Source organism: Toxorhynchites rutilus, chromosome 3 (genome assembly GCF_029784135.1).
Source record: "Toxorhynchites rutilus septentrionalis strain SRP chromosome 3, ASM2978413v1, whole genome shotgun sequence".
Taxonomy (NCBI): Eukaryota; Metazoa; Arthropoda; class Insecta; order Diptera; family Culicidae; genus Toxorhynchites; species Toxorhynchites rutilus.
The window spans coordinates 256,222,369-256,239,577 of NC_073746.1; the positions used below are offsets into that span (position 1 = coordinate 256,222,369).

At 37.0% G+C, this 17,209-nt stretch overlaps 1 protein-coding gene across 4 annotated transcripts; it reads left to right on the forward strand.

The window, feature by feature from the left end:
* Positions 1 to 14,900, forward strand: LOC129776731 (uncharacterized). 4 transcript variants are annotated; one of them, XM_055782550.1, is made up of 3 exons: positions 1 to 55; positions 14,335 to 14,433; positions 14,502 to 14,900. In XM_055782550.1, exons 2-3 carry the CDS (start codon positions 14,341 to 14,343, stop codon positions 14,727 to 14,729), a joined length of 321 nt encoding a protein of 106 aa, XP_055638525.1. In that variant the 5' UTR covers positions 1 to 55; positions 14,335 to 14,340; the 3' UTR covers positions 14,730 to 14,900. The 4 variants fall into 4 exon arrangements, with proteins under 4 accessions (XP_055638525.1, XP_055638523.1, XP_055638522.1 ...); XM_055782548.1 differs by lacking the exon at positions 1 to 55 and adding an exon at positions 11,884 to 12,040; XM_055782547.1 differs by lacking the exon at positions 1 to 55 and adding an exon at positions 12,119 to 12,504.
* Positions 14,901 to 17,209: the final 2,309 nt, after the last annotated feature.

Consider the following 17,209-nt stretch of genomic DNA (forward strand, 5'->3'; position numbering starts at 1 on the left):
ACATTGATATTGCTTGTAACGCGATTCGATACATAGTGACGATTTAAAAATTGTGGCAAGTACCTCTGTAATAAATGATTATTATCACATCATTATCACATAGAAAATCAATATTGGTTTAGAAAATATTTCTTGGAGGATAACTTATTAATTGCAACTAGAAATCGTTTCTCTCATATATACTTTTTCTAACTCGAAGTGTATGAAATGCTTCGCTAGTTTTAGATATTTGGTATGTTTTCATTTGTTCTCAAGCGGAATTTCAATTGGATTCATAGAACGATTTACATTCACATGGTGGTAACATAAATTTCAGTTTGAATGTTTGGTTGTTCTCTTGAGCAATGCGAATTTATTTCACTCAACTTGAAACACAAAATGTGCAAACTACAAGCATTTTATGTTATTTCCCTTCAAACATTCATATTTTTCCACAAATGTTCTTGCAAACAAATCCTCTATTCCTTGCGAACAAATTGTTCCGGCTCGAACAAAAATAAAATGAGAGAACATTCCTATCACAATAAGATTACTCATGAGGAAGTCGGTGGTGCTAGTTCTACTGCTAATGGTAAAACCGCTATTCAGACGCGGAGCTTTAATGTGTTTGATTTTGCATCACATTCGACACGCGAGCATGTATCACACCTCTCGATGCAACCTGCTGACCTCGGTAATGATCTTGAATAAAAACAGTTAGTGTTGTTATAACTTACTTTCAATCCGCTTCGTTGCGAACCCTTTCCAACTGTTAAAATGACGCACAACAACCACATTAAATTGCATAGAAACATAGGCAGCTAGAGGCGAATGAACTGCAAAGTATAAAGTCTCTCAAAAACAAAGAATCAATCAATCAACATAGGCAGCGTGGTATTTGCAAATCAGTTGATTGAACTTTTATGTTGAACTCTGTCGTGGTATGAGTAGTCTCCAGTGTAGTGATGCATAAGTAAACAAAAATATAATTTAGATAATCGGGTATTATGACTATACATGCATAGGGTAAATGATCTTGGTTTGTCCAATTTGGGGTGTTTTTACGCAACTAGTAAATGCAAATCGATTTTTCTTCATGAAAATCACACATAATCGATACGAGTTTGGGTTTGTTGAAAAGCCCCAAGTCTCTAGTTGCTAATACTACCATAAGGTGTTGAAATTATTCAAATTTTTATGTTTTTTAACGATTTTCCTTAAAGAAGAATTATGATCATGGTTTGACCACCTCTGATCATGGTTTGCCCAAAAAAAATGATCATGGTTTGTCCGGTTTCAGAAATCTCCATTTTTGAATGAAAACATTCGAATTCACAATTAGATGTTGCATTTATCATTGCTTGAGTTTACTGTGATCATATTGATTCATTCATAATTTAAGCTTTCTTCAGAATATCGCCTTTTCTTGGGCATTTTAGAAGTGTTCACCTCAACACAATCAACACAGAAAAACCATACTTCTGCTATGCGCGAAGCACACCATAAACAAACATAAACAAACTGCAGCGCGCCAAGCGGTTGCCATAGAAATCATGTGGACAAAACAACATTATTGAATTGGACAATTCATGATCAGAATTGAGTTCATCAAAATGCGTTAATTTAATGGTTTAGCTATGTAAATCCGATACAAATGGTGAGCAAGCATGATGTTTACAATATTTATAAGTGTTGTAATCCAGAAAAGGTCTGAATACGTGTCAAATAATCATCTGGTGATCGATTAAAAGTTAGCTCGAATGAGGGGCGCATTGACACAAATAGAAGGTGTATTTTATAATCCTTTAAAACATGTGATTTCGTAAAAATATACTATCAAACTACTATAAATCATGTAAAAGGCAATTTCATTTATATATTTATATGTTTCGAAACATTCGAAGGCCTTATTTGACACAGGAGCGCTGAATTAGAGCATTCAAAAAAGTGGGCAAACCATGATCATATTTTCGACTGGACAAACCAAGATCATTTACCCTATTTGTAATATATAAAAATAAATTAGCTTAACATATAAAAATTAGTTCATTGTTCACACTAAACATACACAGTGCGTCAATTGAGTTTCGGGAGCTTCTAAACAAGATATTTCATTATTTTTCTTACATTCAGGATAATTTTCTCCAGTTTTAACTCTTTGTGGTCGTACTAATTGTTGTTATGCGTGTCATACTCTTCGGAATTAATTTCTCTAGAAAGAATTGATTCCTCTTATCTTCCTACGCCGTTAGAAGGTCCGTATTAATTTGTGAACAAGATGTCTTCGATCAGGTTTCTGTCTACGACCATAACAGTAAAAAGGTTTAGTGACTGAGAGCAAGCATACGACCGTAAAGAATTATTATTATTCTTCCCTAGTATAATCATTAGCTCAGTCAGTCGTTTGTAAATTCATAACTCGAAAACAAAACGAGATAAAGCGCTAAATTTTTTATTGAAGGTATAAAAGTATCTAAAATTAGTATTTTTGGCGAAATGATCCGAAATAGTCCTCTTCTCTTTTTTACGCAAAGTCCTAAACTCTTGGCCCATAGGCAATCGCTGCACGGATTGTTGCAAGTAGATGTACGCGGGCTGCCTTCTCGATAGAATTCTTCACCAATTGCAAAGTTCGATGGGAACGTGCACAGGCACGTTGCTCGAACTTGGTCAATAGTAAATAATCCATTAATAAAGCATAGTTTTCATGCTGAAACACTTTTTTTCGTGTCTGTACCTCATTTTTAGTCTTTTAGTGCATTATCCGCGATTTTCGTTATTCGAGATGAGTTTGCCCGACTATTCTACGGATAATCGGGGTTCTAGTGTACCTTGATTTATAAAAATGTTGAACGCAACGCAAAGGGATGGGTTTCGTTGGAGGTAGTATAATCCGGGGTATAATCGGGGTTCCACTGTATCTATGTATGCACTGTAATAAATTTAAAATTTAAAATTGAATTCTGAAAAAAATCATAGCGGCAGCCAAACTGGATTATTGATATCATAGAGTACGAATAATTATAACGACAAAAAAAAACAACGGTGGTTGCAAAATTCAAAAACAAATCATCAAAAGGAAAGGGATCTTTAATTTGATACCCATATGCGGGAGATGGAAGGAAAAAGTAATTGTCCGTTTTGTGACTGCGGCCAACTTGGATTTGTTTTTTTTCATGATCTACTGTGTTTTAGTAGTCAAGTTCTTGATACCCACATTGATGAGATTTTGGGAAAAAAAACATCACCATTTTGTAATGACGATCATTTTGGATTTACATTTTCATGTGTTCTACTAGTCAAGCCCTTTTATTTGATACCCATATTGATGGGGTGGTGCACCCTTGGTTAGCGTGTTAGTGTCAAACCAAGTGGTTAGCGTCAAACTTAACATGCCGGGGGTTCGGGTTCGATTCCCGTTCTGCTCGGGGAAATTTTTCTTCACACAAATTTCTTCCGGCTTGCACTGTGGTCACGAGTATTCTAGTGCTTGCCACTCAGAATGCATTGAAGGCGTGTAATTTGGCATAGAAATCTTAACTCTACTAAAAAAAACACGCAAGTATAATACTTCGGTGAGACGGCGAAGTTCCTCTAGGAACGTTAGTGCCATTTAAGAAGAAGAAGAAGAAGAATTGATCAGGTTTTGAAGAAAAATATCGTCATTTTATGGCGACGGCCATTTCGGATTTGCATTGCTGAATAAAATCGTTTATTAACTCGTGCGCTTATGACATTCCAATTTGCCCATAAAGATAGTTACCTGTTCAGTGTAACGTATCTAATTGCATTTCTTCAGCGTAAAACATCGCATCGGATATACAAAAAGTTTTACAAACTACAATGCCGTCATGCGAAAATAATTTAAATTTTTATAACATCAAACTAACTGACCCAGCAAACGTTGCTCTGACATATAAATTATTTCTAGTGAATATAGTGCAAAAACCATTCATTTTCTCATCTCAATGAATGTAAAAATGTGGAATATACAAAAAAAGTCTTGCTCGATGTAATTTGAATACTTAGAATACATAGACCTGACCCTAACTTAAAACATTTACTACCATGAGTTCACCGGTGAACTCGGAAGTTAGTTCCCATTGGGCCATGAGTTCACCGGTGAACTCGATTACCACTGAGTTCAAGAGCATTATTGTGGTGGGAGAAAGATGGCCTGTGGGGAACCTATGGAGACTCAACAATGGCAGTCAATGTGTTAATTAGTTTTCTATTAATTTCCTTGCATTTCCGTCAAAGCTTTATTCATAATATAAAATCAGACAGAATTTCAGACAAAATTTTCGTTCAAGGTTTATACACTAACACTCTGAAATACTCTGATACATATAACACATATTCGATGCTGGAGAGCTAATTTTCATCCGTAGTTTTTGTTTTAAAAGCGTGTTTATTCCACCTGAAAATCCATTACCATTTTCGTTGCACAGAAATGGAACACGAAGCTCACTTCGTGTATGTCGAATTGCATGGTAAAGTTGCAACATTTTCACAACCCGATTGCACTTGAGACGAACGGACTACAGAATGCAAAATTGCGATACGTACAGAATGCAAAGTTGCGATGGGATTTCAAGACGCGTCCACATTACGCCAATCGGTCTTGGCCGCCCGGTAAAGTCGGCTAAATGTGGACGTACCGCCCGGGCTTGCCGACGTGCCGAAAACCGACTCGAATCAAACCGAACCCAACCCGAAACAAGTGGGTCCGGTTCGAGAAAGTCGAACCAAAACAAAACGAAGTTGACGACATAGTGCTTCGTGTGTTCGTGACGGCTTCGAGCATCCGATGGGACTTCGGCTTCGTGCACCCGATGGGGCGTCCACATTTCATAACGAACCGAATATGCCGCCTGGTACAGGCTAAATGTGGACGTACCGCCCGGGCTTGCCGACGTGCCGAAAACCGACTCGAATCAAACCGAACCCAACCCGAAACAAGTGGGTCCGGTTCGAGAAAGTCGAACCAAACAAAACGAAGTTGACGACATAGTGCTTCGTGTGTTCGTGACGGCTTCGTGCATCCGATGGGACTTCGGCTTCGTGCACCCGATGGGGCGTCCACATTTCATAACGAACCGAATATGCCGCCTGGTACAGGCCGATCGGCATCATTCGGCATAATGTGGACGCGCCTTTATGTCCACTAATCAAACCAACAATGTGTGTATGAGATAATCCTCACTTTTGCCATTCAATCCTATACATGCAGCATCGTGTGGAACCGATTATGTGTTATATAGAAGCTCATCGAAGACTTCATTTTTTATTTGAACACACGGGTTGTAATGACATGACAATGCATTGAGCTTTGGTCTGGCAATATAAAAGCTGTGTTGTTCATGATAGCGTCTCGCAAGAGAATGTATTCTTCCTCATTCCGCTTCTGTTTATTATGTCGTAGGAATGCAGCCATTCGCTCCCTACCTTTGCGTACATTTTGGTACATGAATTGTTGGCACAGTTTGTGATATCGTAGAATGAAGTTGCCCTGACCAGGGCTTGACAATTTCGAGACTAAGGGTAGGTTTAGACTAGTGATATATTCATGTGAAGAAATATGATGAGATTTATAGAAATCGCATCAACCTTTACACTAGCGCGAACTTATATAATGAATATGTTCAAATTCTCGGTCAATGTATTCACCTGAAGTAGAACTGCATCCAACTTTAGTGATTTCTCACCAGTGAGAAATTCACCAGCGTTTACATATGCCTGAATTTATTCTATACATTCTATACATATATACCTCGAAGAAGTGTATCATATATATTCTTACCCGTTTACATATATTTTCGGGTGAATAAATCCACCTATGTAATGTAAACCCGCCATAAAGGATGAAAATGACTGTTTTACTTCTTCGTTTCGCGTCAATTTCGATTGTGTGTATTCACTACGCATATTGAATATATATTATAAATTCTCTACTCCAACCCGTGATGAAACATTTCATATAAAGTAAATATTATACTATCAGGCACGTAGCGTAACCAGCATGACACGTTTCATGCAAGACAAATATTATTGCGTGTGTTTCATATGTATATGCGTGTATATAGCGGAACGGCTCCAGGCATACACAGCACGTTTCAGACAAATGCATGAAGGGATTCTCGAAAAGAATATTTTGCCGGTGCCGGTCACGAACTTCACTGGCAAGTAGCACCATACATACAAATCAAACGTCGAAGTTCGTGGTAGGGTGCGTGCGTCGCTCTTCGGTACGACAACGGTTCAATCACCAGTAGCTACGCTTGGCTCGATTTCGTCAACGCGAATTTACTCTCCCGCTACGAAAACAAACTTCTCCGCTCCGTCAGCACTTCCGGTCCGTACAGAGAAGTTGCTATGCCTGATAATATGAATACATCATGTATTTGTCTGCCCGTGTCGGTACGTGCCGTTTACGCTACGTGCTGGATAATATAAAACGGCCTTAATGCGGACAGCATTATCTATCGTCAATGGCACAATTTGTAGTTGCAATAGGACATCCGCTTTGAACAAAACTATTACATCGTTTTCCACTTCAGATTGGTAGCAAAATAGTTACTGGATTGAACATGCTCCAACCACTACAGGATCATAACTGAGCGGATTTCCTAAGAGTGGATTATCGACCGAGCACAGGTTTATATACAGATTTTTGTTATTTCAATAGCCTGTTTTCAAAGTAACTTTCAAGCTACTAAAACAAGTTTTCGGGTTAATGATTAACCAGATTGTGACTCTTAGACATTTTATCTTTCGAATAAAGTGATTCTCATAATACTTCGTTTAGCGGAAAAGAATTATTAACGCTCAAATGAGGAATAGATTTCGCTTCGGAAATGCCCAGCGTAAATATTAACCCTTTTAGTAGTAGATATATCGTCGTTCGGGGCACTTGCCAAAAATACCAACGACGATAAATCGTTGCGCCTCCGTTGGGGCCTTATTGTACTCATCACAAGAGGTCTGTGTTTCAAAATAATTTTATAAAATGTTAAAATGGTTCATATTCAATGCAAAACAAGTGAAAAAATGGTTTTTAGATTTAACTTTTTATTATATTTTATGTTGATTAGTGTCGCGGGTCTGTATAAGTTAAGACGCGTCCACATTACGCCAATCGACATCGGCTAATAAATTGCTCGTGTAAGTAAAAGTAAAGAAATATTACATATTTTTAGTGGCCAGGAAACTAACTATAAATATCTATAATAACACTAACATTTTTTTGTGACGTATTACCACTTGTGTAGTAAATCTGTCTGACGCTTGCCGTGCATCATAGCGTTATCCTTCCGTTTTATTATCTGCCTTCTGTTATTGTATTGCAAATGATTGCAAAATTCAATGTCTATACATTATACTAAAAGATGTATATAGCTATGACCAAATGATGACTTTTTTATGTGCAATTACCATTTGAAAAAGAGAAATCACTTTTGTACAATTTTTGTTATGTCTTATGTTCATGTTATTCTTATGATTTTCAACAAACAATGAAACACAATTCGTATCGTTTTATTCTCCCTTTATTTCCGAATATGCTGCTTTTTATATTTTGTAAATATTACTTCTACTTTCGTTTTTACGAGTATTTTTGCAAACCTCTGCAAATTCGCCGATTCGGCCCGGTGTTCTTCGCTTAGACGTGTTCTTTTCGTCGGTACTGAAAGGGTTTATCATCGATCGATTGATGTTCAATGTTGTATTGGAAGCGTTTCCTGGTTTCTACGATGGGAATTTACAAGAACTGTAGAACGAATTCCGTGCCCTAAAAGTGAAATTGCTCCAGAGGCAAACTATTATTGAAGAAAACAAAATAATATGCTGGATTGGTGGACAAAAACCTGTTGCCTGAAAAAAATGACGGTTTGCTTGCGTTTCTCACTACCTCACTACTAGGCAACCGTCGAGCGTATTTTCGTATAAAGTGATAGACATTCGTTTAGCCGCACTTGGAAAAAAAACTTGATACACTTACAAAACAACAAGGAATGTTTTTTTTTTATCGGGATACTTCTTTGCTGTAGTGATATTATATTTAAGTCACTTTTATTGAAAGGACGTGCGTCACAATCACACACACAAGGTGGCATCGGTGGATCTAAACATTCAAACGTCGTTTTTTTCCGAGACATACGTTTAGCCGCAGGGCTTAAAAATCGAGTTTTCGCATAATCACCAAGCCTTTATCTGTGTTTTTTGAAAAAATACTTGGGAATGTTCAATTTACAAGATAAATATTAGATATGCAACGTAAGAAGTTGGTCAGATTAGTGATTTACGTAGAATCTGAAGGAATGGCGAAAGGTATTCTATTGACGGAAGAGGGGCGGAAAATAATAAAGATATTCAGTGAACAAAAGTTTTCTAATCGCTCGATCGTAACAAAAATTGGTCTATCTGAGAAAGTGGTACGGAATTTCTTTAAATAGTGCCAGAAATATGGGATATAACGATCAACAAATGGGAACACCAAAGTTACTTTGCGTCTGAAAGGTCGAATAAGACACGAAGCAACCAGGAAACTATGTCCTGCTCATACATTGAGGTAGAATCGGTTGTTCCAGTAACAAAGAAGCATATTGCGCGCATCTTGAATGAGTCACCAAACATCATGTGGAAGAAACTTCAATGGAAGCCGAAACTGACCGCCACCCATAAACAGAACCATCTCATTTTCGCCAGGCAATACATGGAATGGAAACTAGAATGGAGAAATGTTGTATTTTCCGGCGAAAAAAGTTCAATTTGGATGGTCCGGACTGTTACAGTTGCTATTGGTACAATTTAAGTCAACGGCGTGTCGTGAGATGGAGCCGATCTGGCGTAGTGGTAACATCCATGCCTCTCGCGCTAAAGGTCAATTCTCACCCCCGACATTCTTCCAAAAATGGAAGTTAAAGTGACGAACCAGCCAAATGAGTTGAAAGTCACTATAATACAGAAAAAAAATGTCGTGAGATCGAAGCGAAACTTTGGGGGCGGAAGTTTGCCGATTCCTATCACATTAAGCTTCTCATATGTTTCATTTTCACCCGAATGAACTCCGAAAAGTATCTTCAATTACTGGAAGACGTTTTGATTGGCCATACTGAGAATAACGCTACCGAGGATGTCGTTTTTTCAGCAGAGTTATGCATAGATCCACGTTTCCAAGCAATCGAATGCATGGTTTGCCGAGAAGGACATTCCGCTTCTTGAATGACCTGCTGGCAGTCGATTGCAATCCCATAGAGAACCTATGGAGAATCTTGGCCGAGATGGTCTAAGCAAACGGATGACAATTTGACAACATTTCCAGTCTCAAGGCAGTAATTCAGGAATGTTGGGCTATAATCAATATGGCAACACTTTATAAGCTGTCTGACTCGATGCCAAATCGAGTTTTCAAAGTGATCCGAAATGGAGGTGGACATACTAAATATTAGCTACCGATTGGACTCGAAATTTGCCGCACAAATTTTCATTTATTGAAATTTTAGGATGCGGCTAAACGAATGTTCACCCTGATTCCACATATTTGAATTACTTAGAAAACAAAAAGTGAACTTATACTTTTTTTTAGAATGAATTCAATGAAAATAAACAATAATCATCTTTTATGAGCAAAACTGTACAACGAATTGACTTATTTTTTAAAATATTGAGGAAAAATAGGGTGCGGCTAAACGAATGTCTACCACTGTATCTTGAGATACAAACATTTTATTAAATCTCTAAGTTTCATAAAGTGATAGCATAAAGTCCAATATTAGCGAGGGCAACAAATGAACAATTTGAGGATTGAGTAATATATCCAGTTTATTTTTTGCATCTACCAGTACAGATGACTAATGTGTATTACTACTCGGAAGCTGTGAACAGAAAACCTAGATTTTCATCACAAACCAGATGAGGATTTCGAAAATGTACCAGCGAGACTGCCCAGTGGTGACAGATAATTTAACCACGTTTAACGAGTGTCTGTAAAAATAAACGAATTCATGAAAAAATCGAACAATTCCCCGTTTTCTTCGGATGTCTCAAAGGATCAACCATTAAACCGAAAAGTAAATGGAAAAATAACAGGAAGCGTAGGAAATTTGGCGTTGGTTAACTAGGATGATGTACAATATATTGGGACACGGATGCAATTCACGGTGAAATGCAAGCAAAAACCTAGCATTGAAATCAAACCTCTAATCATTGCGTGGGTATAATCAGTTTCCATATAACTAGAGGAAAAGAGTCCAGGGAGCGATATTGCTCAACCCGGTGGTAATAATTTGAGACAAAAGCGAAACTAAAGCATTATTTGAGCAACATCCAAATACAGGGTGGACTCGATTATATACTGTATATAATCGAGTCAAAAACAAATTTATTCGTTTTTTATGCATGTATTTTTCGTTTTTTGAATTTAAAAGAAGGATTTGATTTTTGATTAAATCCCCTTTCTCATATGAAAAAACAAATTTATCCAGATTCTCTCAGGAGGTGATAGACGATCATATATCCTTTTACGAATATGTTCGAATTTCAACAATGACAGAGTTATAGAATTTTTTGTTGTTGTTTGAGACTCTGTTGCCTCGAACTCTATATTAAAAAGTACGCTCCGGAAGGCAATTATGTTGCTTTCATTTAAAAGATGAGAAAATTAATTACAGTTTATAGTAGTTAGTGGAAATTAGTGGATTTAAATAACCTTTTGGAAGCGAAACACTTAAAAGTTAAAAATTGTCAATGTGTTATTATTATTTTTATCCCAAAAATTTGTATTAAACTTGATTATTTCTATCAATTAAATTGAAGCTCTTCAACCGCTCTACAATTTATTCTTTGACACCCAAACTCTATATTTCTTAATTTGGCTGCAATATCGGTATAAACAATTCCTGGTGAAAATTCAAGCAAAATCTTCAAAAATCACGATTTTTACCCCACTGTACATGTAATAGCCACTTAAATTTCACCTTAACGTTGAAAAGTTACATTTTTTCTTGAAATAAGTCATATTTGCAATACAGGTCCGACTCGATTATATATAATCGCAATTTCACTTTTAACGTTAATTTTCGAATCCAATACATAATCGATACAATAATACAATAATTTTCTAATCCAATACATAATTTCTTGAGATTCGATTATGTATAGGATTTGAAAATAATTGTTGAAAAAAATGGTCGACTATATATAATCGAGTCCGACCTGTATAAAAAAAACATTTTTTTTTCAAACTGCATATAATCGAGTCTAAAATTGTATACAATCGAATCACATATAATCGAGTTTGTATATAACCGGGTCCGACATGTATGCCAATGCTCCATCTTGTTTAATACTTTTTTGTCTTGTCTGATTCCTTTCTGTTAGTTCGACTTAACTGGGTATAACACAGTAATTGTTTTGAGTTTATTCTATTCGAGTCAATATAATAAAGATAATTTTTGTAAAATGTTTCAGAATTCATTTTTACTTTAGGGTCTGTTATTAGGCTGATATTCGACCCATCGTTATTGTATTAATAAGAGAAAGCATAAAAAATCGAGTCGAATTTACCAAAATTAAATGCATTTCATACAAAAAAATACCTTCGATACTTTCGATAGTTTCGCAAAAAAAATAGTGTCATGAACATCGATGGAATCATCAATGGACGGACACGTGACGAGGAACAAATTTCTCAGCTTGCATGTTCTCGCCCTATCATCCGTTTATTTTTAGTCCAGAGCTCATTTTTGCACTTGTATGGACTTACGACCTTGATATTCCGGTAACCAGTTTGTTATCTTCCGGTTTAACGCCGCATATTGCTGACATAAACTGTATACTAGTGGAAGTATAAAAACGCCCGGCGGTGAATGTACGAAGAACACACCAACACAATGTACACGGTTTCAATCACGTTCTGCGTACGGGATCTGTGATCACTACGAATGGCACCTACGTTCGACCACAGCATCCGAGCGAAATTCAATTAATACTTGCTGTTCAATGACTGATTGGTGTTTTGAATGTTGTGGAATTGTAAAAATAATAGCTAATCCTTATTCGTGTAAGTATCATTTCGTGACAATGTGAACATTTGAATAACAGCGTTTTTACCGGTTTGACAATGTCGATAAGGATACAGAATATGCTCAATCTGTGGATCAATCTGTGCACGGGAAAGAGAAGCATGTATCAGTAGTTGATGGAGCAAGCCCAAGCGGAAGTTTTTTTCTCATCTGAATGATCATTTTACACGCTAACGTGATGACGGTGTTGCTGTCGTCACTACTACATCTCTGGCTACCTTTAGACAGAAATAATAAGGCTGCCTGGCTACGGGCACAATAACGGAGGCGCGTTCCTGAGCAATAATAAAACCGTTCGCACTCGTTGCTCCTTTTCTGCTAAATAGAGCACATCTATATAAAAGAACGCAACTTGTTTTGTCAGAAGATAGTTAGCATTCAAACTTTCAACCGTTAGGGGAAGGATATTTCGGTTTAGCCTGTGATAAGAAAATAATAATTTGTGAGTACAATGTGATATGTTCATATGTTATCGAAAGATTCCGAGTGTTATCCAAATTGTTTAGTTCAACCTCATGATCGTATACAGACCTGTTCATAGTGAAATGGAGCAACTTACTTCTTAAAATCTGTGATGCTACCTACAGTAATCTGACGATGTGTTGTTTACTAATATCGGTTCATTAGTATTGCTTACATTCGTGATAGTTAAACATTAAAAGTCAACCATGTCAAGATTTAGTTCGTAGGCGCCAAAACAAAATTGATACATCCATTAAAAATTGCTTGAAGAATTGCTTGAGCAAGCAAATAAACGACGGTGAGAATTCAGCATGGATTAGTTCAATCTAAATCAACAGAACATGATTATCTGCATCTGTCATGATGGAAACACAAATGAATCTGGAGGTTCATATCCATCAAACCTTATGTTTACAGAAATCCAAAAATAACACATTCATTTTGGTCGCGTGTAATTTAAACCAATACTCTGATGATACAAACGAAAAATATCCTCCAATCAACTTCATAACATACATTGCGCTCTCGCATTCATGCTTCGATAAGTTCCGAATTAATTGTGTTGGAAAAAACAACTTCATCAATTGTGTGCCATCAAGATGGTTCTATTGAGAAACCGAAAGGAGTTAAGAAGTCTGAAAAATCGACAATTCTGTCCCGAAACAAAAATTTAAAAAATACTGTTCTCATTTGCCCTGTATGATGGTTTGGATTCTCGTGCAAATTATTAAGTTAATTTATAATTTTAAGTTCTCGACCCTTGCAATGCTTGTATAAACAAATTAAAATACGCTTTTTCTCAACATCTATACTTGACTTCTTACTTCAGTTCAATTACTGTTTGTATAGTGTGATATAGGGCAATCGGTGTGGATAACACATATTGGAAGACTTCCTTCTACACCGGAATGGAATGCCACCTTGCTCTGATCAACAACAGGTGCTTTAAGTGAACAACTCATTGCTTTACGTTTGAAATCCTCATTCGCGTTGTGTTCCTCATTCTCGTGCTAGACAGTTGTCAAGCTTCTCGAAAGTCAGATGTTTCCCGACACTATGATGTTTTATGATCACATTTTTGGTCTTGATACTTCTTGCTTGGCTCACTCATTGAAAAACATCAAAGCAAAAACGTATAGGGCTACTTCAAGGATGAGGGGGAGCAGACTCCACGATATGAAGTTATTTGTTTCACGTTTTATCAGTGTTTTTTATGATAATCCTACCTGCTGCCCTATATCGGTATGGACTGACCAATTTATCTTATAGATAATGAATATTCCATTCATATGCACCAGTATGCAAAGTTTGAAGAACTGGTTCTGTTACAAATTGTAATTATCCCTCAAATGCACTTCATATTATAAATAGAAAGCGGAGAAAACAAAGACAAACCGAGGAAATATAACGTATATGTTCTAACTTTTCTTATCTTGAATTATACATGTGGTAAAATATATTTTTGACCATGACCTTGGTTATTAGTGCCCGCTACATCGTTAGCAAATGATAACAAAACAAACGAAATCATCTCAATGACACTGTAAATTGTCTTTGGTACACGACACCAAGAAAATTGTTAAAAAAAAGTTGGAATGGTTAAATGGGTTATATAACCACCCCCGTTATATCCACTGGGCATGACTCCTTTGGACTGCCAATTGCTCTGTTTTTATTGACTATGTTGGTTTGCTATAAAAATGGTCATTTCACTTCCGACTTTCTTACACTTCCTTATGCGTTAAAAAGTTCAATGTTTCATCGTTTCACAGATTTTAACACATGTACCTTTTTTAACATTTTTTTACAGAACACAATGAATGGACACACTCTGATCTTCGCCATTCTGTGTGCTGGTGCTTCCGCACAAATCTTTTTGAGTCAACCTATTCCTCTGGCTCGGCAAGAGGTACAAGTTTACAGGATGCTAATCTGGTGTGGCTGAATTATCATCTTATTTCTTTCCCCTCTATCCAGGCTTCACTTGCCCACCCGGCGGTGGTAGAAAACGCAATCAACGAGGCCCACTATCCTTCGGAGTACAAAAATAGGGTATACAATAATCCACACGTTGCTGAAGCACTCGCCAAAGAATCCTGGTTCAGCGATAAGGAAATGCCCGTTTTTGATCGGGCCGCTGATAAAATTCCACGCGACCGTATCGCAAAAATCTTTAAGGATGCTGGATTTGTACGCAGGCGCTAGAGTGTGAAAATGATGAAATTTGTAGCCGATGTGATGTGATGTTGCAATAGTTGTTATTATTTTTCTTGTAAATATTAGAGTATATACTATTCCTTCTATTAGTATGCTAAGATGTGCCCAAGATGTAGTGTTGCATGATTATTTATTTTGTAAATATACATGATTAAGTTATTTTTTGCGACAAATAATAAATACATTCTGTTATTTGAAAAAAATATCAGCATGAAGTCCATGTCAAATAAACATATACAAACAGATGGATAATGGAAATTTTAATCCTATAACCTAAACCACCAACAACACCAAGACGATAAATTTTCACATTTTACGGGTCGGTTTATCACACTCATGAAACATACAAACCTTCAGAAAACATATTAATAGGGATTTTTCTAATAATTCAATGCTGAGGTCGCGGTTCCAAGAACAAGTATTTTGTCCGTTGGTCCCATAAATTGTAATTGTCATTCAGTACCTAAAATATTTGTTTTTGACGATTCATAATCGAATTGTTAGTAAGATCCTTTGCTATGTTTTCTACCAGTTGGTGCGTTTCATGAGTGTAATAAACGTGAAATATAGAGGCCACATCACAAGTACTTTTTTTCGAAATGTTTAAGATGGGTGGTCCTGAACCGACTACCATTGGTGCCCATCTTGAAATGGCACCTAACAAATTGCTAGTAGTGTAGGTGACGACGTGCTCCCGTGGCCGAGTGGTTAGCGTCATAACTAACATGCCGGGTGTTCGGGTTCGATTCCCGTTCTGGTCGGGGGAATTTTTCGTCAAAGAAATTTCATCCGACTTGCACTGTGATCACGCGTATTCTAGAGCTTGCCACTCAGAATGCATTCAAGGCGTGTTATTTGGCATAGAAATCTCAACTAAGTACTAATAAAAATGACGCAAGTAATACTACGTTGAGACGGCAAAGTTCCTCTAGGAACGTTAGTGCCATTGAAGAAGAAGAAGAAGAAGAAGAAGTAGGTGACGAAATGCATTCGTTGCGTGGACACCGACTGGACAACATCATTGCTGGACGAGCTGGACGGCGAGGGATCCAGTGCCTTCCTCAAGGCAAGAGGGAGGAGGTGTAGTGCTGAAGTAGAGTAAAGTTTTCCAAAGGCTTTTCTCAAGGCTAGAGACGAATGAACTGAAAAAGTTTAAAGTCTCTATAATACAATACCTTACCTTACCCCTGACGAAATGCTTACAATTTGCCTACATCTGTTTTTCCTGCTCCATTCATTTTATAGTTCACCTTTTGTTTTCATTACTTTAATCTCCGAACGAAGAAGTTTTTCGCTTGAATATTCCTCCCATGGGGAGGAGTGATGAGTTGAAAAGTAAGTAGAATTGGAAAACGCGACCAATAGCAGTGTTAAATATAAAAAAGAATCTGACTGCCCTTCTCTCAGTATCTAGCTAGATGTTCGTTCATCGAGTGTCACACTTGTTGACAACTATGGGTCGGGTTCAGTTGTAGTAACAGAGTATGAATAATTCGCCTCGCGTAGTCCGTATGATCCTGCTGCTGCCATGTGTCTTAAAGGGAGGGGTTCGATATGTAGTGAATTTAAACTTGCAGCACTGAGAACGATCATGAGGTTTTGGTTCGTATGCTTGTATATCATGAAGTGCCAACCGAAGCAGAGTTCTCACGTTCCCGTTTGGTTTGTGGTGTGCAACGACAAACGAAGGCCACTGGGGAAAATGACTTCTGCAAAATCGAATTTGAACAAACGAAAATGAGTTACTTAGATTAATGCAATTTTAAAGATATTTGGAATCAAACTTGTTTTGGTTTTTGAAACCCTCGATTTTCGGAGATTTTTCGTTTTTCAAAAAAACTCGAATTTTAACGTTTGTGACACCAGTAAATGAAGTCCGAATGAGCGAATATTTTGCATAGGGTATATTATAGTGCAAATCAACATTTCGTAGCAAGTTCCGAATGAAAAATCGAGATAACTATTCTTATTGGCACCCAAAACCATACTTTTCGTTTCGTAGGTACTCCGAAAAAAACCTAAGTCGCAAAATGCCGATTTTTGACAAACATTTTTTTCCGAGATGACATTTTAAGACATTTGGCATCAATTTTTTTTTCCGAAAACCCCGATTTCCTTTACTCTCCCTTGAGTGATTTTTCGATTTTAAAAACAGGAAGTGGGTTATATCTATGGTATAACCGCAAGGGTGACGTAGGACTATCGTTGATTTAGAGATCATTTGTTTGAAGTTGAATCTAAATCCATTCTGAATGAATGAATAAATGAATATTTGGGGGACTTCGAAAACGAGAGCGTTACGTTGGAGGCACAAGGTTTTATGCATCCAATATAGGATACGAAAAACCTTGTTCTGAAGAATAATCTTCAGAAGCTAACCTGCTAACTGTACTTGATTGACAAATCACAAACCCAAAAATACATATGGATATTTTATGGATAGAAAACATTAAAATAAACTCTTTCGC